General features: G+C 37.2%; 8 protein-coding genes across 8 annotated transcripts in view; 3 read left to right on the top strand and 5 right to left on the bottom strand.

The window, feature by feature from the left end:
• LOC125038378 (ctenidin-3-like) overlaps positions 1 to 264 on the top strand; it is a 719-nt gene extending 455 nt beyond the window's left edge. The window contains exon 1 of the mRNA XM_047631880.1: positions 1 to 264. This exon is cut by the window's left edge and continues 455 nt beyond it. Coding sequence (XP_047487836.1) covers positions 1 to 136 — 136 coding nt within the window. The 3' untranslated portion in view covers positions 137 to 264.
• Positions 265 to 2,803: 2,539 nt separating this feature from the next.
• On the top strand, positions 2,804 to 3,521 carry LOC125038391 (ctenidin-3-like). The gene has a single exon (XM_047631900.1). It carries the CDS (start codon positions 2,804 to 2,806, stop codon positions 3,392 to 3,394), a length of 591 nt encoding a protein of 196 aa, XP_047487856.1. The 3' UTR covers positions 3,395 to 3,521.
• Positions 3,522 to 5,364: 1,843 nt separating this feature from the next.
• On the top strand, positions 5,365 to 6,054 carry LOC125038394 (ctenidin-3-like). Its single transcript, XM_047631902.1, has one exon. The coding sequence runs from the start codon at positions 5,365 to 5,367 to the stop codon at positions 5,953 to 5,955; it is 591 nt and encodes a 196-aa protein (XP_047487858.1). The 3' UTR covers positions 5,956 to 6,054.
• Positions 6,055 to 6,957: 903 nt separating this feature from the next.
• Positions 6,958 to 7,684, bottom strand: LOC125038383 (ctenidin-3-like). The gene has a single exon (XM_047631885.1). It carries the CDS (start codon positions 7,682 to 7,684, stop codon positions 7,094 to 7,096), a length of 591 nt encoding a protein of 196 aa, XP_047487841.1. The 3' UTR covers positions 6,958 to 7,093.
• A 1,857-nt stretch (positions 7,685 to 9,541) lies between these two features.
• On the bottom strand, positions 9,542 to 10,269 carry LOC125038396 (ctenidin-3-like). Its single transcript, XM_047631904.1, has one exon. The coding sequence runs from the start codon at positions 10,267 to 10,269 to the stop codon at positions 9,679 to 9,681; it is 591 nt and encodes a 196-aa protein (XP_047487860.1). The 3' UTR covers positions 9,542 to 9,678.
• Positions 10,270 to 14,693: 4,424 nt separating this feature from the next.
• On the bottom strand, positions 14,694 to 15,408 carry LOC125038369 (ctenidin-3-like). Its single transcript, XM_047631868.1, has one exon. The coding sequence runs from the start codon at positions 15,406 to 15,408 to the stop codon at positions 14,818 to 14,820; it is 591 nt and encodes a 196-aa protein (XP_047487824.1). The 3' UTR covers positions 14,694 to 14,817.
• A 1,917-nt stretch (positions 15,409 to 17,325) lies between these two features.
• Positions 17,326 to 18,021, bottom strand: LOC125038395 (ctenidin-3-like). The gene has a single exon (XM_047631903.1). It carries the CDS (start codon positions 18,019 to 18,021, stop codon positions 17,431 to 17,433), a length of 591 nt encoding a protein of 196 aa, XP_047487859.1. The 3' UTR covers positions 17,326 to 17,430.
• Positions 18,022 to 20,561: 2,540 nt separating this feature from the next.
• LOC125038368 (glycine-rich cell wall structural protein 1-like) lies at positions 20,562 to 21,309 on the bottom strand. Its single transcript, XM_047631867.1, has one exon. It carries the CDS (start codon positions 21,307 to 21,309, stop codon positions 20,689 to 20,691), a length of 621 nt encoding a protein of 206 aa, XP_047487823.1. The 3' UTR covers positions 20,562 to 20,688.
• Between the last annotated feature and the right edge of the window lie 3,691 nt (positions 21,310 to 25,000).

The following is a 25,000-nucleotide window of genomic DNA, read 5'->3' as shown; positions in this document are numbered from 1 at the left end:
AGTGTGTCCTCTTAGGAGCTTCCAGCCACCTTTCACTTGCTCTAACGACGGCGCTTGCGGAGGCATCGACAAGTGCTGCTTCGACAGATGTCTCGGCGAGCACGTGTGCAAGGCTCCTCTGGGCATTGGGCGATAGGTATCCTGTGGTAATTGCAGGTATTTGATGAAATTCATCAGTACCTCTGCGAGGTAGGATGATTTCATTGCCTTTTCTCATATGTAAAAAAATGTAAATATATACAATAAACACGAAACGATACAGAATTAAGTCTTATGATTGCCTTACCGTTTATAATTTCTTATCTATTGGTGCAGTTTACATTCAGTGAGGTATGAAATTGCATCCTTCCACGTTGTTAACACAACATAGCTTTAAAGAAAGGAAATATCTGGTATTTTTTTTCAATTTAATCATCTGCAAGCCTTTACCAGAATAAAAAGAATGCATCTAGTGTTCTAGAATATATTCTTGGTAATTCTAAAATACTCGAAAAGATTATCAGATAACGTAGTAATGTGAACATAGACGGTATATGTCAGAGTTATTCAACTCTTAGAAGGGCCGGATAATCAATATGAAATTGATGGGCTATACATATACCTTCCTTCTATTTTTTTTTCTGTCCACTAAACTCCTGAATATTGAAATAAACGAGATTTGTTTTCAATTTCCACTAAATACGTTTATATATATAAATATATATATATATATATATATATATATATATATATATATACGTGTATATATATTTATGAAAAGGAAAACGGCCACAGAAGAAGTGAAAATAAATCGTGACGTATCGATCTCTTCCCGAGTTCCTTTTTCGTCTGGAGAGGAATTCGTGAAGAGTTCGAAACGCCACGATTTATTTTTAAGTCTTACTTTGGCTGTTTTCCTTTTCATCTTTGTGTACACGTTATTGTGTTTATGTGTGAGTCATATATATATATATATATATATATATAAATATATATATATTTATATATATGTGTGGTTGTGTGTGTTTGTATGTGTGTATATGCATTAAAGGTATATATATGTGTGTTGGAGAGTGTGTGTGTATGTACAGCATATGCGAAAAGTATATGTACTTGTGAATTTATCTTGTGGTTTTCCGACTACAATTACTGATTTATACGATCAGGGTTTTATTAGATATAGGAGGAAAATGCAAAAATATCCTTTGAAAACACAAGAGCACCAAAAATGTGGATATCTGAATTCTTAGAGATGGACTTCTTTTATCCGGAAACTGATTTTAAATTGACACGCTACCTTGTGAAGCACATTTACCATTAAACTACTAAGGCATCACTGACTGTGATTATGAATTAATCTCGTACAACCATGAGTCTCACGGAATATATTTTGCTGTACCTGTAATATATATACGTCATATATATATATATATATATATATATATATATATATATATATATATATATATATATACATATATATATATATATATAAACACTCACTTACATACATATATATACACACAGACACAAATATATATGTACGCACACATTACATGTATATTTTATATATCTGTATGTATATATATATACACAAACGTATTTGTATGTGTATGTGCATCTATATATTATATATTAGTGTATATATATACACACACACACATATATATATATGTATGTATGTATAAACATATATCATATACACATATATATGATATATGTTCATATACCCACACAAACATATATGTATAAAAGGTATGAATGAGAATTAATATTTTCACAATACAAGAGATGTATTTGACCGGTTTCAATTATATCATCGTCAGAAATTCATTCTCATTTTACACTTTATACATTTGTCAACATTAATACGGTACATACATATATATTTATATTCATACATATATATATACATATATATACATATATATTATATATGTACACACACACACATATATATGTATATATATGTACACACACATATATGTATATATATGTACACACACATATATGTATATATGTATATATATGTACACACACATATATATGTGTGTGTGTACATATGTATACACACATCCACACACACACACATGCATGTATGCATATACAGACACATATCTTTATGTATATATAGATATACAGATATAGATATAGATTTGTGTGTGTGTGCATGAGCGTTTGTATGTGTATTTACGTATATATAGATATGTACAAAATCCATGACTGTATTAAAGTAGACAATCACACACACATATATATACACTATACACACACATATAATTATATGTATATATTTTTGTGTATAACTGTATATATTATATATATGTATTTATGTATATGCATCTAGACATACATATATGTATGTATATGCACATATATCTATATATACATGTATGTGTATACATTTGCACAATATGCATGTATATATACATGTATATATGCATATATACACATGTTTCTGCATGTATGTGTATATACAAAGAGTAAAAAATATACTTACCATAATTATTGGACATATAGTATATCTATAAATGTCTGCAAATAAATGCGTCCATATACACTGCTTTACACACACATACAGCCAGCGACATGTGGGACGGTCTCAAGGACAATTGAAGCAGTATATATAGCAGGCTGCACTACTTACGGGCACAGTAGCAAGGTGCCTGCACTGATCCTCGAAAGGTGGGTACAATAAAAGTTGCAAGACCTAATTATGTGAAAAATCTTGAGTTTTATTTTTATGGTGCACATGTTTGTGAGTAGGGGGTTCCTTTTTTAATGTTAGCAGTCTCAGTATAATGTAAATATTCAAATATTTCAGATGAAGAGACTTTTGTTGCTGGTCGCGATTTTCGCCCTCGTGGTTGCTGACGACGACAATGACGCAACTGATGGCGTCGAGGGTCGTTCCAGAAGCAAAGCTCAGTCGGGCAAGAAGGAATCCCGATTCCTTGGAGGATTAGGGGGTTTTGATCCTATTGGAGGATTGGGAGGAGGATTTGGATTGGGTGGCGGTCTTGGAGGACTGGGTGGAGGATTTGGAGTTGACCCAGCACTTGCAGGAGGATTTGGATTCAATCCAGCTCTTGCAGGTGGATTTGGAGTAAACCCTGTGTTCGGAGGAGTAAATCCTGCATTTAGTCCTGTGGCTCCTCCCTCCACATGCCGCTACTGGTGCAGGACACCCGAGGGTCAGGCCTACTGCTGTGAGAACATCAACCAGCCACAGAGTGCTGCTGGTGTAGTCAAACCGGGATTCTGTCCCCCCGTTCGCCCAGTGTGTCCTCTTAGGAGCTTCCAGCCACCTTTCACTTGCTCTAACGACGGCGCTTGCGGAGGCATCGACAAGTGCTGCTTCGACAGATGTCTCGGCGAGCACGTGTGCAAGGCTCCTCTGGGCATTGGGCGATAGGTATCCTGTGGTAATTGCAGGTATTTGATGAAATTCATCAGTACCTTTGCGAGGTAGGATGATTTCATTGCCTTTTCTCATATGTAAAAAATGTAAATATATACAATAAACACCAATGAAAAAAGAATGAAGTCTATCACCGTTTATAATTTCTTATCCGTTGGTTTTGTTTACATTCATTGAGGCATAAAAATGCACAAGAAATCTATTTTTGTAGAGTCTTAAGAAAATAATACCAATTCTTAAGACGATGCGAAGTTTGATTCAAACTTTTCCCTTACTTCTTCCATGCACAAATCTCATCCTTTGACTGTATAACACTACAAAGCTTAAGGAAAATCATGCATCATCTTCAAGTCTTAATCAGATTAAAAATTTGCATTAAGTGTTTTGATATATCTTTGCAATGTTATAGTCAATATTTTTACTGAGAATTCAAAGATACTCGAAAAAATTATCACTGATAACGCAGAATCTTGGATATAGACGGTCTATGTCTGGGCTATTCAGTTGTCCTGGAAGGGCCGGATGTTCAATCTGGAATCGAATGAAGGGTCTACTTTAATCTTCCCTCCACCTGTTCTCTCTAAACTCTTGTATATGAATATATATATATATATATTTATATATATATATATGTGTGTGTGTGTGTGTGTGTATAAATCATAAATCATTTGTTTTTCATTTTTCGCTAACCACTTAGGTGTGTATATGTATATGTACATATATAATATACATATATTGATTTATATATTTGTCTGTAAATCATACATTCCAACTAATAATCAATATTTATTACATATTAACTCAGCTGATTAATACGGTTGGTCATCATACACACACACATATACATAAGCATACACACACATATATGCATACAGATTAAAAACCTAAAGAAAGTAGATGGACGGGCACTGCGCCAGTTCATATTAATCCAATATAATTTATAGAAATATATATATATGTATATATAATTGCACACATATATGTATACAGATTAAAAACCTGAAGAAAATAGCTGGTCGGGCAATGCGCCATTTCACATTAAGCCAAAATAATTTATAGAAATATGTATATATATATTTCTATAAAAGATATATATAATTGCATACACACATACACACACACATATATATATATGCGTACATATTAAAAACCAGAAGAATATAACGACGGACCCTACACCAGTTCACAATAAGCCAATATAATTTAAAGAAAGTAATGTTGTTAAGGTAACTTTTCTCTTCCCAGCCACATTAACGTTCCACCTACTGCAATGTTAAACACGCCACTGTCACCTATCCACACCCACGTTTTATCCACCTCATCTGGAGAGTTAGCTTGTCACCCAGGAGCCACCGCGCGTATACCCGGAACGAGACGGTGTTAGCTGTTCATTTGCTCGGACTGTCTATTTGCATGTATTTTCATCTAGATGGATAGATTGGTAGATAGACAGAATACATAACTATAATAGACAAACGCTAAGCAAGGAAAGACTTAAATATATATATATAACCTATCTTCTATGTGTTTATCTATTTGTGCATATATTTTGTATTGTTATGGTAGACACACACATGCAATGGATGTGAGGTGTGTTTGTAGATAAACGTATATATGTATGCACACATAAAGTTAATACTTTTTTCACTGCTAAATAGACTTCTTGAAAAAAAGTCATGATTTGCTAAAAGTGGCCTTCCGATGCTAATAAAAAACAAACGCATCTTCTACCGGGACGGGGTACATATAGACAGCGGCATGTAAGGCGGCCTCAGGGTCAGCTGCAGACAGTATATAAAGAAGACCTGCTGTACTCATGTACAGCAGTTAGGTGCCTGCACTGATCCTCGAAAGGTGAGTGCGGCGCAAGTTTCTTGAAATATTCACATGGATTTTTTATTTGAATGCTTTCTTTAAATGGATATACATGTTTTATATAATAGAAATATATATATATTTTTCAGATGAAGAGACTTTTGTTGCTGGTCGCGATTTTCGCCCTCGTGGTTGCTGACGACGACAATGATGCAACTGATGGCGTCGAGGGTCGTTCCAGAAGCAAAGCTCAGTCGGGCAAGAAGGAATCCCGATTCCTTGGAGGATTAGGGGGTTTTGATCCCATTGGAGGATTGGGAGGAGGATTTGGATTGGGTGGCGGTCTTGGAGGACTGGGTGGAGGATTTGGAGTTGACCCAGCACTTGCAGGAGGATTCGGATTCAATCCAGCTCTTGCAGGTGGATTTGGAGTAAACCCTGTGTTCGGAGGAGTAAATCCTGCATTTAGTCCTGTGGCTCCTCCCTCCACATGCCGCTACTGGTGCAGGACACCCGAGGGTCAGGCCTACTGCTGTGAGAACATCAACCAGCCACAGAGTGCTGCTGGTGTAGTCAAACCGGGATTCTGTCCCCCCGTTCGCCCAGTGTGTCCTCTTAGGAGCTTCCAGCCACCTTTCACTTGCTCTAACGACGGCGCTTGCGGAGGCATCGACAAGTGCTGCTTCGACAGATGTCTCGGCGAGCACGTGTGCAAGGCTCCTCTGGGTATTGGGCGATAGGTATCTGGTAATTGCAGGTATTTGATAAAATTCATCAGTATCTTTGCGAGATAGGATGGTTTCATCAAGCCTATTCATTTTTGTTTCTTATAAAACTGCGTGGAAAAATACTGTAAATATAATATAAAATAAAATATAACAAAAAACATTTTTTTTCCTATCATGGTCTATCCTTCCATCTCTTCTTAAAAGCTAGTTGAAAAGTTAAATGGGAAATTAACTATGCTTGACATTTCCCGTTTCTGAAATGTATCAGTGTTATTGACCACGTATACAGTATGAATGTGAAGTGTGGTTAACCTGTGTGTGGCGTAGAATTTCACGATACATGAGGGAAACAACTGTGGTAATCCTGTAGGTTCTTTTCTCCAAGAAGTTTCAGATTCGGGGAATATCAACAGGCTTTTATGGAGCTCCGTTAGAAACCGTGCTTCGTCTGACGAGCATTAACAGAGTGTCACATACAGTGTTGCCTCGTTACAGAAATATAGCACTTGACATAGGAGGGTATGCAGTATAAATAGGAGCAGTTAGAAAGAACGCTGTTAGTCATATGCATCACTGGCGCACACGTCACTGTAGTTCACACATATGTACAAATGCATGTTTTATGTAACTTTTTCACTTTAAAATTCCTTCATTAATTTTATTTCATGAGATCATTATACATCTCTGGCAGCTACTTAGGAATCTCACTAGATAATGTATAATATATTCCCTGAAGCATCTGTTAGGAAAGCAAACATCAGTGCCACTGTCTGAGAGACTCCAAGCTCGTGTGGACTGAAAGATAGGAAGATTGTTTTCCCCAGTTTCATGGTACCAGATACTTTTCTCAAATTGATAACATGGCTTATATTACTACGTTGTTTGCTTACTCTGCACAATTACACCCCACCTATAAACACTACTATGCAAGTACAACAAATATATATTTCTTGTGTATTTTTATGCCTCAATGAATGTAAACAAAACCAACGGATAAGAAATTATAAACGGTGATAGACTTCATTCTTTTTTCTTTGATGTTTATTGTATATATTTACATTTTTTACATATAAGAAAAGGCAATGAAATCATCCTACCTCGCAGAGGTACTGATGAATTTCATCAAATACCTGCAATTACCACAGGATACCTATCGCCCAATGCCCAGAGGAGCCTTGCACACGTGCTCGCCGAGACATCTGTCGAAGCAGCACTTGTCGATGCCTCCGCAAGCGCCGTCGTTAGAGCAAGTGAAAGGTGGCTGGAAGCTCCTAAGAGGACACACTGGGCGAACGGGGGGACAGAATCCCGGTTTGACTACACCAGCAGCACTCTGTGGCTGGTTGATGTTCTCACAGCAGTAGGCCTGACCCTCGGGTGTCCTGCACCAGTAGCGGCATGTGGAGGGAGGAGCCACAGGACTAAATGCAGGATTTACTCCTCCGAACACAGGGTTTACTCCAAATCCACCTGCAAGAGCTGGATTGAATCCGAATCCTCCTGCAAGTGCTGGGTCAACTCCAAATCCTCCACCCAGTCCTCCAAGACCGCCACCCAATCCAAATCCTCCTCCCAATCCTCCAATGGGATCAAAACCCCCTAATCCTCCAAGGAATCGGGATTCCTTCTTGCCCGACTGAGCTTTGCTTCTGGAACGACCCTCGACGCCATCAGTTGCATCATTGTCGTCGTCAGCAACCACGAGGGCGAAAATCGCGACCAGCAACAAAAGTCTCTTCATCTGAAAATATATATATATTTCTATTATATAAAACATGTATATCCATTCAAAGAAAGCATTCAAATAAAAAAAATCCATGTGAATATTTCAAGAAACTTGCGCCGCACTCACCTTTCGAGGATCAGTGCAGGCACCTAACTGCTGTGCATGAGTACAGCAGGTCTTCTTTATATACTGTCTGCAGCTGACCCTGAGGCCGCCTCACATGCCGCTGTCTATATGTACCCCGTCCCGGTAGAAGATGCGTTTGTTTTTTATTAGCCTCGGAAGGTCACTTTTTGCAAAAAAATATTTTTTTTCAAGAAGTCTGTTTAGCAGTGAAAAAAGTATTAACTTTATGCGTGCATACATATATACGTTTATCTACAAACACACCTCACATCCATTGCATGTGTGTGTCTGCCATAACAATACAAAATATATGCACAAATAGATAAACACATAGAAGATAGGTTATATATATATATATTTAAGTCTTTCCTTGCTTAGCGTTTGTCTATTATAGTTATGTATTCTGTCTATCTACCAATCTATCCATCTAGATGAAAATACATGCAAATAGACAGTCCGAGCAAATGAACAGGGAACACCGTCTCGTCCCGGGTATACGCGCGGTGGCTCCTGGGTGACAAGTTAACTCTCCAGATGAGGTGGATAAAACGTGGGTGTGGATAGGTGACAGTGACGTGTTTAACATTGCAGTAGGTGGAACGTTAATGTGGCTGGGAAGAGAAAAGTTACCTTAACAACATTACTTTCTGTAAATTATATTGGCTTATTGTGAACTGGCGTAGTGTCCGTCGTTATATTCTTCTGGTTTTTAATATGTACGCATATATATATATATATATATATATATATATATATATATATATATATATATATGTGTGTGTGTGTGTGTATGTGTGTATGCAATTATATATATATATATCTTTTATAGAAATATATATATACATATTTCTATAAATTATATTGGCTTAATGTGAAATGGCGCATTGCCCGACCAGCTATTTTCTTCAGGTTTTTAATCTGTATACATATATGTGTGCAATTATATATACATATCTATATTTCTATAAATTATATTGGCTTAATGTGAACTGGCCCAGTGCCCGTCCAGCTACTTTCTTTAGGTTTTTAATCTGTATGCATATATGTGTGTGTATGATGATCGACCGTATTAATCAGCTGAATGAATATGTAATAAACAATGATTATTAGTTGGACTGTATGATTTACAGACAAATATATGAATGAATATATATATGTTTTATATTTGTACATATACATATACACACCTACGTGTTTAGCGAAAATGAAAAACAAATGATTTATGATTTATATACATATATATATATATATTTATATACAAGAGTTTAGAGAGAACAGGTGGAGGGAAGATTAAAGTAGACCCTTCATTCGATTCAAGATTGAACATCCGGCCCTTCCAAGACAACTGAATAGCCCAGACATAGACCGTCTATATCCAAGATTCTGCGTTATCAGTGATAATTTTTTCGAGTATCTTTGAATTCTCAGTAACATTTATTGACTAAAACATTGGAAAGATATATCAAAACACTTCATGCAAATGTTTAATCTGGTTAAGACTTGAAGATGATGAAAATATGCGAGTCATTTACCAGATGCATGGTATTCCTTAAGCTATGTAGTGTTATACAGTCAAAGGATGAGATTTGTGCATGGAAGAAGTAAGGGAAAAGTTTGAATCAAACTTCGCATCGTCTTAAGAATTGGTATTATTTTCTTAAGACTCTACAAAAATAGATTTCTTGTGCATTTTTATGCCTCAATGAATGTAAACAAAACCAACGGATAAGAAATTATAAACGGTGATAGACTTCATTCTTTTTTTCTTAGGTGTTTATTGTATATATTTACATTTTTTACATATGAGAAAAGGCAATGAAATCATCCTACCTCGCAGAGGTACTGATGAATTTCATCAAATACCTGCAATTACCACAGGATACCTATCGCCCAATGCCCAGAGGAGCCTTGCACACGTGCTCGCCGAGACATCTGTCGAAGCAGCACTTGTCGATGCCTCCGCAAGCGCCGTCGTTAGAGCAAGTGAAAGGTGGCTGGAAGCTCCTAAGAGGACACACTGGGCGAACGGGGGGACAGAATCCCGGTTTGACTACACCAGCAGCACTCTGTGGCTGGTTGATGTTCTCACAGCAGTAGGCCTGACCCTCGGGTGTTCTGCACCAGTAGCGGCATGTGGAGGGAGGAGCCACTGGACTAAATGCAGGATTTACTCCTCCGAACACAGGGTTTACTCCAAATCCACCTGCAAGAGCTGGATTGAATCCGAATCCTCCTGCAAGTGCTGGGTCAACTCCAAATCCTCCACCCAGTCCTCCAAGACCGCCACCCAATCCAAATCCTCCTCCCAATCCTCCAATGGGATCAAAACCCCCTAATCCTCCAAGGAATCGGGATTCCTTCTTGCCCGACTGAGCTTTGCTTCTGGAACGACCCTCGACGCCATCAGTTGCGTCATTGTCGTCGTCAGCAACCACGAGGGCAAAAATCGCGACCAGCAACAAAAGTCTCTTCATCTGAAATGATATTTGAATATTCACATTATTCTGAGCCTGTAAACATTACAGTGCAACATAAAAATAAAACCTCAGGTTTTCCACATACATAAGTCTTCCAACTTGTGTTGTACCCACCTTTCGAGGATCAGTGCAGGCACCTTGCTACTGTGCCCATGAGTAGTGCAGCCTGCTATATATACTGCTTCAATTGTCCTTGAGACCGTCACACATGCCGCTGGCTGTATGTGTGTATATGTTCACATTTATCTACAGACAGTTATAGATATACTGTATGTCCAATAATTATGGTATGTATATCTTCATCTCTTTATATATACACATATATGCACAAATGTGTGTACATGTATATATACAGGTAGATATACATGCATATGGTGCATATATATAGATGCATGTGTATAAATACATATATATCTTTATGCACTTATTATATATACATATATATAATATATACATATATACACCCAAATATATACATATATGTATGTGTGTGTGTATATATGTATGTATATATAAGTGTGTGTGTGTGATTAAGTGTCTACTTTAATACAGTCATGGATTTTATGCATATCTATATATACGTAAATACACATACGCTCGCGCCCACATACACACATATCTATATCTATCTGTCTCTATATATATGAATATATGTGTGTATGTATATTGTAGCGGGGCGTAGACCAAGTAGATTTTTATGTGTCTGGTTGAGTTCGGGCTCGACCGAGGATAAGAATAAAATTATTCAGGAAAAGATTCGTCTGCAGTGAACAGATGTAAGGTTCCAGGCCTACGTCACGCTGCCACCACCCGATTAGTAGGTTCGGGAACCGTGTGTGTTGTGCATGGGGTTGTGAATGTTGTATGAGAAGAGGGTGGAAGGAAAATTCAGAATTTGTGTACTGAATGTTGGATGTGTAAGTGTGTAAATGTGAAAAGGGAAATAGCGTAGGCTGAGCGTCTGCGTGGACGTGTATGGAAGAAAAATGTTCATAGAATTCTTCCTCTTCCCTTCGGGTTGAGCATCCACCTGCTGGCAGTGGGAACCCAAGTGTAGCAAAGATATGATCTATTCTAGGATATCAGCTTAATATACTCTGATTTGTCTAGCCTTTTTACAGCCTTTCCGGGTTGCGAGATAGAGTAACCAGCAATGTGCTGTTTAGGTGACCCAAGCCCAAGAACGTTAAGCATTCAGCTTTAGTGAGAACCAGAACTTAACACCGATGTCATTTGTTTTCCTGACTGGGACTGAGTGAAAGTTTTATGACGGTATGATATTTTATTTAACAAATTGCACTCATTAGGGAGGGCTACAAATAATTCAGTCATGAGAAATTTTGATAGTTGCGTACATTACCAATTTAATCACAGCGGGGGTGATGCACGTGGAAATTAACACCAGATGTAAAAAAAAAAAAATAACTCACTAACATTTACCCCTAAGTTGGCGTCCCAACTCCGTCAGTATTTTTAAGCAGAGTATAAGCACGAAAAGAAATACACTAAACCCTAATTTAAATAAGTTAATCTCCAACCCAGAATGGAGATTAACATAAAAAGAATAGTGCTGAGAAACTCTGAATAAAAACACTTGTGTAACGAAAGAATAACGTGGTGTAAGAAACAATTTAGCGTCGGAAGCCAAAAAAATAGAATAACACCAAAAGGGCATAGATCACGAAGACTGTCTGAACACCCACAAGGTCAGGCAGGAATCGACCAAGGCAAAGTAAAATAAAAAAAAATAAAAAAAAAACGGCAAAGACAAGCTAAAACGGCCCTAAAAATACGGGCGAGAATGTGGAAGATCTTTCTCCCAGGAGGTACGGATCCTCACGCTGGGGAAAAAAAGAAACAAAGAAACAACCAATCATAAAAACAACAACAAAAAAACTAAGTTATAACTCAGCTTAAAAAGAGGAAATGGCACACTGGAGGTAGGGATCCTCAAGCAGTGTCCCTTCTATGTGAGTGGTCCTTTTTATGCTCTGACCCTTTGTGCAATCAAAAGGCTGCTTTGGGTTTTCGTGGAAGAGAATGCACCCTGCAAATAGTAATGCAGCATGTCACACGCCAAAGTCCAACAGAGACCAGGTGTCTCCTACACACAACCATAAGAATACTTATCTTGCGAAAACGGATTTGTCAATCCTGGCGTGAAGCGAGGTAAATCCAAGACGAAGTAAATCCAAAGCGAGCACAATACCAAGAGCGGAACCACTGTTTTGCATAGAAGTCAGGACCGAACTGTCTTCCCCTAAGCATGGCGCGAAAAGAAGATACGCAAAGCTTCGGAAGACCAACCCGATAGTTCGATAGTCCAAACAACCCAAAGGACCCGAACCACCATGAAAAGAGAGAGGAAGAGAAAAACAAACAGCCAAAATATGTAACAACCATTACTCTCTTCGTGGGTTACATTGACACTTTGGAAGCGTCGCCAAAGGGATAGAATATTTAAAAAATAATTATAAAGGAAAGAATACCTAGGAAAACTGGTATGTACAATTTACTTGGAAACTGTGCATTTCGGGCTGTAACTCTATACGGTATTGGATTTAGAAAATCAATAAATTTTTATTTTTTTTATCGGAGACTTCAACGCCATCCAAGTAACGAGACTTGGTTTAAAATACGTTCTTTGGTTATTTTTATAACCATGTTCACATTAGTTCTCAAGACTGTCTTTGGCGGCTCGTATGGCTTTGGTCACGGCTTATGAAGTCGCACTAGAGTCACGTGGTCGAGGCGCGAATGGCGGGTGAAGCACCAGCCTCGTGCGGGTGCACAGCGAGTGCGCCCGCATCGTTGGTGGAAGCGGAGCCCGGGACGTCTCATTCGAATCAAATGGCAGCATCGCAGAGTTCCCCGCGTCCTTTGTTCCGTGGTAGAGGAGGCAGGCATGTGGCCTCAACCACTCGGCGCCCGAGGACGATGTTAGTCCAGGTGAGATCGACCTTAGAGTCGGCGAGTGCGCAGCCGTACACTACATATATATATATATATATATATATATATATATATATATATATGTATACACATACATGTGTATATATATATATATACGCACACATAAACACATACATATTCATATATATATATATATATATATATATATATATATATATGTGTGTGTGTGTGTGTGTGTGTGTGTGAGTATATATGTGTGTGTGTGTACATATATATGTATATATATATATATATGTATATGTATATATATGTATATATGTGTGTATGTATATGAATATATAAGTGTGTACCGTATTCATGTTGACAAATGTATAAAAGGTATAATGAGAATTAATTTCTGACGAAGATATGATCGAAACCGGTTAAATTTGTGTGTGTGTGTATGTATATTCACACATACACACACACACACACACACACACACACACATATATATATATATATATATATATATATATTCCAGGTACAGCCAAATAAATTCAGTGAGACTCATGGTTGTACGAGATTAATCCATAATCACAGTCAGTGATGCCTTAGTAGTTTAATGGTATATGTGCATCACAAGCTAGCGTGTCAATTTAAAGTCAGTTTCCGGATAAAAGAATTCCATCTCTAAGGAATTTATTCACATTTTTTCTGCTCTTTTGTTTTCAAAGGCTATTTTTGCATTTTCCTCCTATATCCAATATAACCCTGATCGTATAAATCAGAAATTGTAGTCGGAAAACCACATGATAAATTCATAAATACAAATTTATACCTTTAGTATATGCTGTAATTACACACAATACACTCTCTCTCTCTCACACACAAACACACACACAAACACACACACAGACATGCAAACACACACACATATATATATGACACAAACACAATAACGTGTACACAAAGATGAAAAAGAAAACAGCCACAATAAGTAGTGAAAATAAATCGTGACATTTCTAGTTCATCTTCAGACGTGAAGAGTTCGAAACGTCACAATTTGTTTTCATATCTTCTGTTGCTGTTTTCCTTTTCATATATATATATGTGTGTGTGTGTGTGTATTTTCGTTTCTTTCAATATTCAGTTTAGTGAACAGAAAAAAAAAATGGAGGGAAGATAAATGTATAACCCTTCAGACTGGTTATCCGGCTCTTCTATGACAGTTGAATAGTTCTGACATATATCGTCTATGTCCAAATTACTAAGTTATCAGATATTCCTTTTCGAGTATTTTAGAATCACCAAGAATATATTCTAGAACACTAGATGCATTCTCTTTATTCTGGCAAAGGCTTGCAGAGGATTAAAATGTTACTGTGAGTCATTTACCAGATATTTCCTTTCTTTAAAGCTATGTTGTGTTAACAACGTGGAAGGATGTAATTTCATACCTCACTGAATATAAACAGCACCAAGAGATAAGAAATTGTAAACGGTAAGGCAATTATAAGGTTTCATTATTTATCGTTTGGTGTTTATTGTATATATTTACATTTTTTACATATGAGAAATGGTAATGAAATCATCCTACCTCGCAGAGGTACTGATGCATTTCATCAAATACCTGCAATTACTACAGGATACCTATCGCCCAATGCCCAGAGGAGCCTTGCACACGTGCTCGCCGAGACATCTGTCGAAGCAGCACTTGTCGATGCCTCCGCAAGCGCCGTCGTTAGAGCAAGTGAAAGGTGGCTGGAAGCTCCTAAGAGGACACACTGGGCGAACGGGGGGACAGAATCCCGGTTTGACTACACCAGCAGCACTCTGTGGCTGGTTGATGTTCTCACAGCAGTAGGCCTGACCCTCGGGTGTCCTGCACCAGTAGCGGCATGTGGAGGGAGGAGCCACAGGACTAAATGCAGGATTTACTCCTCCGAACACAGGGTTTACTCCAAATCCACCTGCAAGAGCTGGATTGAATCCAAATCCTCCTGCAAGTGCTGGGTCAACTCCAAATCCTCCACCCAGTCCTCCAAGACCGCCACCCAATCCAAATCCTCCTCCCAATCCTCCAATGGGATCAAAACCCCCTAATCCTCCAAGGAATCGGGATTCCTTCTTGCCCGACTGAGCTTGGCTTCTGGAACGACCCTCGACGCCATCAGTTGCGTCATTATCGTCGTCAGCAACCACGAGGGCGAAAATCGCGACCAGCAACAAAAGTCTCTTCATCTGAGAAAAAATATATATTTCTATTATATAAAACATGTATATCCATTCAAAGAAAGCATCCAAATAAGAAAAATCCATGTGAATATTTCAAGAAACTTGCGCCGCACTCACCTTTCGAGGATCAGTGCAGGCACCTAACTGCTGTGCATGAGTACAGCAGGTCTTCTTTATATACTGTCTGCAGCTGACCCTGAGGCCGCCTTACATGCCGCTGTCTATATGTACCCCGTCCCGGTAGAATATGCGTTTGTTTTTTATTAGCATCGGAAGGCCACTTTTTGCAAAACATTACTTTTTTTTCAAGAAGTCTGTTTAGAAGTGAAAAAAAGTATTAACTTTATGTGTGCATACATATATACGTTTATCTACACACACACCTCACAGCCATTGCATGTGTGTATCTGCCATAACATTAAAAGATATATGCAGAAATAGATAAACAAATAGAATATAAGTTATATATAGATATATTTAAGTCTTTCCTTGCTTAGCGTTTGTCTATTATATTTATGTATTTCTGTCTATCTACCAATCTATCCATCTAGATGAAAATACATGCATATAGACAGTTCCGAGCAAATGAACAGGGAACACCGTCTCGTTCCGGGTATACGCGCGGTGGCTCCTGGGTGACTAATTAACTCTCCAGATGAGGTGGATAAAACGTGGGTGTGGATAGGTGACAGTGACGTGTTTAACATTGCAGTAGGTGGAACTCTGATGTGGTTGGGAAGTGAAAAGTTACCTTAACAACATTACATTCTATAAATGATATTGGCTTATTGTGAACTGGCGTAGTGTCCGTCGTTATTTTCTTCTGGTTTTTAATATGTACGCATATATATGTGTGTGTGTGTATGTGTGTATGCAATTAAATGTATTTTATAGAAATATATATACATATTTCTATAAATTATTTTGGCTTAATGTGAAATGGCGCATTGCCCGATCAGCTATTTTCTTCAGGTTTTTAGTATGTATACATATATGTGTGCAATTATATATACATATATATATTTCTATAAATGATATTGGCTTAATGTGAACTGGCGCAGTGCCCGTCCAGCTACTTTCTTTAGGTTTTTAATCTGTATGCATATATGTGTGTTTATGCCTATATATATGTGTGTGTGTATGATGACCAACCGTATTAATCAGCTGAGTGAATATGTAATAAACAATGATTATTAGTTGGAATGTATGATTTACAGACAAATATATAAATCAATATATATACATATATATATATATATATATATTATATATGTACATATACATATACACACCTAAGTGTTTAGCGAAAAATGAAAAACAAATGATTTTTGATTTATATACACACACACATATATGTATATATATATATATATATATATATATATATATATATATATTATATACAAGAGTTTAGAGAGAACAGGTGGAGGGAAGATGAAAGTAGACCCTTCATTCGATTCCAGATTGAACATCCGGCCCTTCCAAGACAACTGAATAGCCCAGACATAGACCGTCTATATCCAAGATTCTGCGTTATCAGTGATAATTTTTTCGAGTATCTTTGAATTCTCAGTAACATTTATTGACTAAAACATTGGAAAGATATATCAAAACACTTCCTGCAAATTTTGATTGTGGTTAAAATTTGAAGACGATGAAAATATGCGAGTCATTTACCAGATACATGATTTTCCTTAAGCTATGTAGTGTTATACAGTCAAAGGATGAGATTTGTGCATGGAAGAAGTAAGGGAAAAGTTTGAATCAAACTTCGCATCGTTTTAAGAATTGGTATTATTTTCTTAAGACTCAACAAAAATAGATTTCTTGTGTATTTTTATGTCTCAATGAATATAAACATAACTAACGGATAAGAAATTATAAACGGTGATAGACTTCATTCTTTTTTTCTTAGGTGTTTATTGTATATATTTACAATTTTTACATATGAGAAAAGGCAATGAAATCATCCTACCTCGCAGAGGTACTGATGAATTTCATCAAATACCTGCAATTACCACAGGATACCTATCGCCCAATGCCCAGAGGAGCCTTGCACACGTGCTCGCCGAGACATCTGTCGAAGCAGCACTTGTCGATGCCTCCGCAAGCGCCGTCGTTAGAGCAAGTGAAAGGTGGCTGGAAGCTCCTAAGAGGACACACTGGGCGAACGGGGGGACAGAATCCCGGTTTGACTACACCAGCAGCACTCTGTGGCTGGTTGATGTTCTCACAGCAGTAGGCCTGACCCTCGGGTGTCCTGCACCAGTAGCGGCATGTGGAGGGAGGAGCCACAGGACTAAATGCAGGATTTACTCCTCCGAAAACAGGGTTTACTCCAAATCCACCTGCAAGAGCTGGATTGAATCCGAATCCTCCTGCAAGTGCTGGGTCAACTCCAAATCCTCCACCCAGTCCTCCAAGACCGCCACCCAATCCAAATCCTCCTCCCAATCCTCCAATGGGATCAAAACCCCCTAATCCTCCAAGGAATCGGGATTCCTTCTTGCCCGACTGAGCTTTGCTTCTGGAACGACCCTCGAAGCCATCAGTTGCGTCATTGTCGTCGTCAGCAACCACGAGGGCGAAAATCGCGACCAGCAACAAAAGTCTCTTCATCTGAAATATTTGAATATTTACATTATACTGAGCCTGCAAACATTAAAAAGGGAACCACCTACTCACAAACATGTGCACCATGAAAATAAAACTCCAGATTTTTCACATAATTAGGTCTTCCAACTTTTATTGTACCCACCTTTCGAGGATCAGTGCAGGCACCTTGCTACTGTGCCCGTGAGTAGTGCAGCCTGCTATATATACTGCCTCAGTTGTCCTTGAGACCGTCCCACATGCCGCTGGCTGTATGTGTGTGTAAAGCAGTGTATATGGACGCATTTATTTGCAGACATTTATAGATATACTATATGTCCAATAATTACGGTAAGTATATTTTTATCTCTTTGTATATACACATACATGCAGAAACATGTGTATATATGCATATATACATGTATATATACATGCATATTGTGCAAATGTATACACATACACATATATATAGATATGTGTGTATATATATACATAGATGTATGTCTAGATGCATATATATATACATATATATATAATATATACAATTATACACAAAAATATATACATATAATTATATGTGTGTGTATAGTGTATATATATGTTTGTGTGATTGTCTACTTTAATACAGTCATGGATTTTGTACATATCTATATATACGTAAATACACATACAAACGCTCATGCACACACACACAAATCTATATCTATATCTGTCTATCTATATATACATAAAGATATGTGTCTGTATATGCATACATGAATGTGTGTGTGTGGATGTGTGTATACATATGTGCACACACATATATATGTGTGTGTGTACATATATATACATATATACATATATGTATGTGTGTGTACATATATATATACATATATGTGTGTGTGTACATATATATACATATATGTGTGTGTGTGTGTACATATATAATATATATGTATATATATGTATATATATGTATGTATATAAATATATATGTATGTACCGTATTCATGTAGACAAATGTATAAAGTGTAAAATGAGAATGAATTTCTGACGATGATATAATTGAAACCGGTCAAATACATCTCTTGTATTGTGAAGATATTCATTCTCATTCATACCTTTTATACATATATGTGTGTGTGGGTATATGAACATATATCATATATTTGTGTATATGATATATGTTTATACATACATACATATATATATATATATATATATATGTGTGTGTGTGTATGTATATATATACACTAATATATGATATATAGATGCACATACACATACAAATACGTTTGTGTATATATATACATACAGATATATAAAATATACATGTAATGTGTGCGTACATATATATTTGTGTCTGTGTGTATATATATGTATGTAAGTGAGTGTTTATATATATATATATATATATATATATATATATATATATATATACATATATATATATATATGACGTATATATATTACAGGTACAGCAAAATATATTCCGTGAGACTCATGGTTGTACGAGATTAATTCATAATCACAGTCAGTGATGCCTTAGTAGTTTAATGGTAAATGTGCTTCACAAGGTAGCGTGTCAATTTAAAATCAGTTTCCGGATAAAAGAAGTCCATCTCTAAGAATTCAGATATCCACATTTTTGGTGCTCTTGTGTTTTCAAAGGATATTTTTGCATTTTCCTCCAATACCTAATAAAACCCTGATCGTATAAATCAGTAATTGTAGTCGGAAAACCACAAGATAAATTCACAAGTACATATACTTTTCGCATATGCTGTACATACACACACACTCTCCAACACACATATATACCTTTAATGCATATACACACATACAAACACACACAACCACACATATATATAAATATATATATATATTTATATATATTTATATATATATATATATATATATATATATATATGACTCACACATAAACACAATAACGTGTACACAAAGATGAAAAGGAAAACAGCCAAAGTAAGACTTAAAAATAAATCGTGGCGTTTCGAACTCTTCACGAATTCCTCTCCAGACGAAAAAGGAACTCGGGAAGAGATCGATACGTCACGATTTATTTTCACTTCTTCTGTGGCCGTTTTCCTTTTCATAAATATATATACGTATATATATATGTATATATATATATTTATATATATGTACGAATTTAGTGGAAATTGAAAACAAATCTCGTTTCTTTCAATATTCAGGAGTTTATTGAACAGAAAAAATAGAAGGTAAATGTATAGCCCTTCCATCAATTTCATATTGATTATCCGGCCCTCTTAAGAGTTGAATAGCTCTGATATATACCGTCTATGTCCACATTACTATGTTATCTGATAATCTTTTCGAGTATTTTAGAATTTCCAAGATATTCTAGAACAATTGATGCATTCTTTTTATTCTGGTAAAGGCTTGCAGAGGATTAAAATGTGACTGTGAGTCATTTACCAGATATTTCCTTTCTTTAAAGCTATGTTGTGGTAATAACGTCGAAGGATGCAATTTCATACCTCACTGAATATAAACAGCACCAAGAGATAAGAAATTATAAACGGTAAGGCAATCATAAGACTTCATTATTTATCGTTTGGTGTTTATTGTATATATTTACATTTTTTACATATAAGAAAAGGCAATGAAATCATCCTACCTCGCAGAGGTACTGATGAATTTCATCAAATACCTGCAATTACCACAGGATACCTATCGCCCAATGCCCAGAGGAGCCTTGCACACGTGCTCGCCGAGACATCTGTCGAAGCAGCACTTGTCGATGCCTCCGCAAGCGCCGTCGTTAGAGCAAGTGAAAGGTGGCTGGAAGCTCCTAAGAGGACACACTGGACGAACGGGGGGACAGAATCCCGGTTTGACTACACCAGCAGCACTCTGTGGCTGGTTGATGTTCTCACAGCAGTAGGCCTGACCCTCGGGTGTCCTGCACCAGTAGCGGCATGTGGAGGGAGGAGCCACTGGACTAAATGCAGGATTTACTCCTCCGAACACAGGATTTACTCCAAATCCACCTGCAAGAGCTGGATTGAATCCAAATCCTCCTGCAAGTGCTGGGTCAACTCCAAATCCTCCTGCAAGTGCTGGGTCAACTCCAAATCCTCCACCCAGTCCTCCAAGACCGCCACCCAATCCAAATCCTCCTCCCAATCCTCCAACGGGGCCAAAACCTCCTAATCCTCCAAGGAATCGGGATTCCTTCTTGCCTGACTGAGCTTGGCTTCTGGAACGACCCTCGACGCCATCAGTTGCGTCATTGTCGTCGTCAGCAACCACGAGGGCGAAAATCGCGACCAGCAACAAAAGTCTCTTCATCTGAAATGACAGGATGAAGTATCTGTGTGAGATTATACTTGTGTTAATTAAGAAAAGCACAATAAACTAGTTATAAAACTTGAATGTACTGTGAGAAATGTCCACCATGCACACCTTCTGAGGATTAGTGCAACCACCTAACTGCTGTGTACGAAGCTCGCGCAGGTCTTCTTTATATACTGCCGCTGTTCACCTTGAGATCGATTCACATGATGTAGGTCGTAGATACCCATTTCCGGCTATAGTACTGTACCTAATGCAGATAGATATTTTGTATGTGTGCGCGCACGTTTGTATGTATGCATGAATATGTACATATATATATATTGATATAATTGTTTAACATATATCTTATCAGTATTTTTATATTGCTCTTAATAGTATATATATGGTTACCTTTATAATGATTATCCATACTCTTATTTGTTTTGTTATCATAACCATCATCACAGTAGGTATTGGCCTTATTATACTATTAATAAGCTTACTACAATTGCTAATAATAGTACCTCAGTCATTTTACGTCCCGATTAGCACTGTTTTTATCAACATGAATTATTATCATTACTATATTTCCCTTAGTTACCTTTACTATCATCACATTCATCATAAATATTAGTATCACATTGTTAGTATTATTTCCAATATTTACATTACCATTGTTATCAACAGACCTATCGCTTTTTTATTAACATTAGCATTCACTTTTTTTTATCAAAACTTATATACCTTTCCTGACAATGCCTAGATCCCACTTCTCACAAGTCAGGGAGGGTTTCTATATAAAATGCGTTATTGTATATATATTTTTTCATCTTACAGTTAAACGTAATCTCAGTAACCTGGCTCTTTATTTAAGACTTTCTAAATCATCGAGGGACCGCGGAACTTGTCTGTCGAACCTCGCTGTCGTTCTCTAGTCCACGAAGTTAGTCTAGATTCTGGGTAGTTCATCTTTATAAAGGCCCTTATGGCATAGAAGTTAGGTTCTGCTCTCTCTAGTTTGTTCGCGTCATTGCCAGGGAGAGTATATCAGTTTCTAAATATACTCATACAGTGTGTTATTGCATTCTTCCATCTTACATTGTTGTTATTTTTATTTTCATCATAGTGATTAGATTATTGTTACTGTTATAGTTATGTTAATAACTATGATTATTATCATTCTCACTATCACCATTAGAATGATTATTTTCATTACCATAATCAGCGCTATTACCATTAGTAGTATTAACAATAGCAGAAGAAATCACAATTACTATATCACTGTAGTTTTTATTATAATCAGATCACTATCACTGTTATACTCTGTTATTACTATCACTATACTCATCTTTAATGTCATTTTTGTTCTTAACATTATCATTGTTGTCGTTATCCTCTTTATCTTTGCTATTGTTTTATTATCATTATCACTAGTTTTGGCATACAAGCTTTTAAGTCAATAAACTTGTCAAGTTAGAAAAAAAGTTATGATTATTTTATGTCATTATTGATTATCATCATTTTGTTATTAGACTCATTATCATTACTATTGTTATTATTATTATTGTTATTATTAACATTGTTATTGTTATTATTACTGTTCTTATCATTATCATTATTATTATTATTACTATCATCAATATCATCATCTTCACCATAAATACTTTCATCACCATAGTTTTTATCATCACCATAGCTGTCATCGTCATCTCTATCATCATCAACATTATCATCATCATTATTGCTATCACCATCATCATCATCATTACCAGCATAACCACAACGATCATAACTGCCCTCATCACCACCATCAACGTCATCACTATCACCATCCTCGCCACCATCACTACATCTTCATCACCATAAGCACTTTCATAATAATAATTCCTATTACCACCACAATTACTATCACTATTGTTCACCATCATTACCATTGTCTGTGTCATTTATATTTTTCTTTAAAAATGTTAAATGGCAAATTAAACTGGTATACTAACATTAGCAATTAACATATATGTTATTTGTTAACGAAAGAATGAGAGAAAGAGAGACAGACAGACAGATAGACAGACAGACAGAGACAGAGAGAAGGAGCTGGAGGGAGAGAAAAGGGGGAGACAGAGAGAAAAAAAGCGTAACAGAGTGAGGGAGAAAGAAAGAGAGGGAGAGGAGATAGACTGAGACAGACAGACCAAAAAGGAAGAGTCAGAAAAACAGCAAGAAAGAGACGAGTATACAGTCATAATCAATATGACTTTAGAAGGAACGAATAGCTAACTGGATGACATAGACCAACACGAACAGAAAAGAAAACCAGAATTGAGTTAAGCTTTACTAAAAATAAATTATAATAAATAAAAAAATAAGAAATAAAAAAATTAAAAAAAAAAAACAGCACGGGGAAACATACCTCAGTCAAGTGTTTTAATTTCCTTTGCGAATATCAAGTGTCACCCCAGAATTCGATACGGAAATACCTAATAGTCATTTAGAACTCACTTATCACTCATTATCTCCCCCAAGCACCCAACGCCTGGGCTAAACCTGGCCAGCACCGCTCTTGCCCTACATCCAAATCGGGTCTTTTCAGGAAGTGCTGCTATTAGCCCCAGGGACGCCTTGCTTGAGGGTGAGGGTCCAACTGCGTGAGGCGTGTCATTTTGTTTCACTCTGTTCTTGAAAGATAGTTCACTTCCGTATTTGTGTGAGGTGTTTAGCTGTTGTTATTATTGTTTTTTTTTTCTTTTGTTTTTTTTTCTTTCTTCGTATTTACAGATGGTATTGTCATGTGTGATACTGGTTTTGTATCTAATACTTATGCTTCATTATTTTTTATCTTACAGTAAAATATTTCCCTCTTTCTATTTACTTCTTCCCTCCCCTCCTCTTCTCCTCTTCCCCTCCTCCGTTCTTTTCCTCATCCCCTCCTCTCTTCTCCCCTCCTCCCCTCTTTCTTTCATCCCTCCATCCCCCTTCCCCCTTCCTTCCTTCCTTCTTCCCCCTCCTCCTCACCTACTTTCCCCCTCCTCCCTTCTCCCTTCCTTCTCCCCCCTCCTCTCGTCTCCCTTCCTTCCCTCGTCTTTTTCCTTCCCCTTCCCCCCTCCTCCCTCCTCCATTCCCCCCTTCTCCCCTCCTCCCCTTCTCCCCTCCTCCCCTCCTCCATCCTCCATCCCCCCCTTCCCCCCTCCCCCCTCCTCCTTTCTCCCCTCCTCCCTTCTCCCCTCCTCCCTTCTCCCCTCCTCCCTTCCTCCCCCCTCCCCCCTCCCCCCCTTACGACCTCGCTGACCTTTGTAAAACCCAGAAGCTTATCTCTGTCGTTAACAATGGTGACGGCTGGATGAACAAGCTATAGGACTACTGCCAAATCCTTGAGATGTACTGGTTTGCTTGAATGGCCATCCTATGACGTCACATTATGGTCGAAGGTATTTAAATTATATACTAGGGGATATTACTTCACATTACGGATTAAAAAAAGCTAATATTAGGAAGTCTAGATTACTGCCGTGGGCTTTTTTTTTTTTCTTTATCTGACCCTTATCTTCATTCCCTCAGACTACATTTTTGCCATGTCCACTTAACGGTATATTTTCCTATAACTAGTACTTACACACTTATTTCATAAAGTATTTTATCTCACTTCTACGTTTTAATTACTCTCACTCTCACTGTTTTCTTTTTTCATATGTAGTTATAGTTATTTGCA

The sequence above is a fragment of the Penaeus chinensis genome, chromosome 24 (assembly GCF_019202785.1).
Source record: "Penaeus chinensis breed Huanghai No. 1 chromosome 24, ASM1920278v2, whole genome shotgun sequence".
Classification (NCBI taxonomy): Eukaryota; Metazoa; Arthropoda; class Malacostraca; order Decapoda; family Penaeidae; genus Penaeus; species Penaeus chinensis.
The sequence above is the reverse complement of the archived record's forward strand: the minus strand, read 5'-3'. Positions and strand labels throughout refer to the sequence as shown.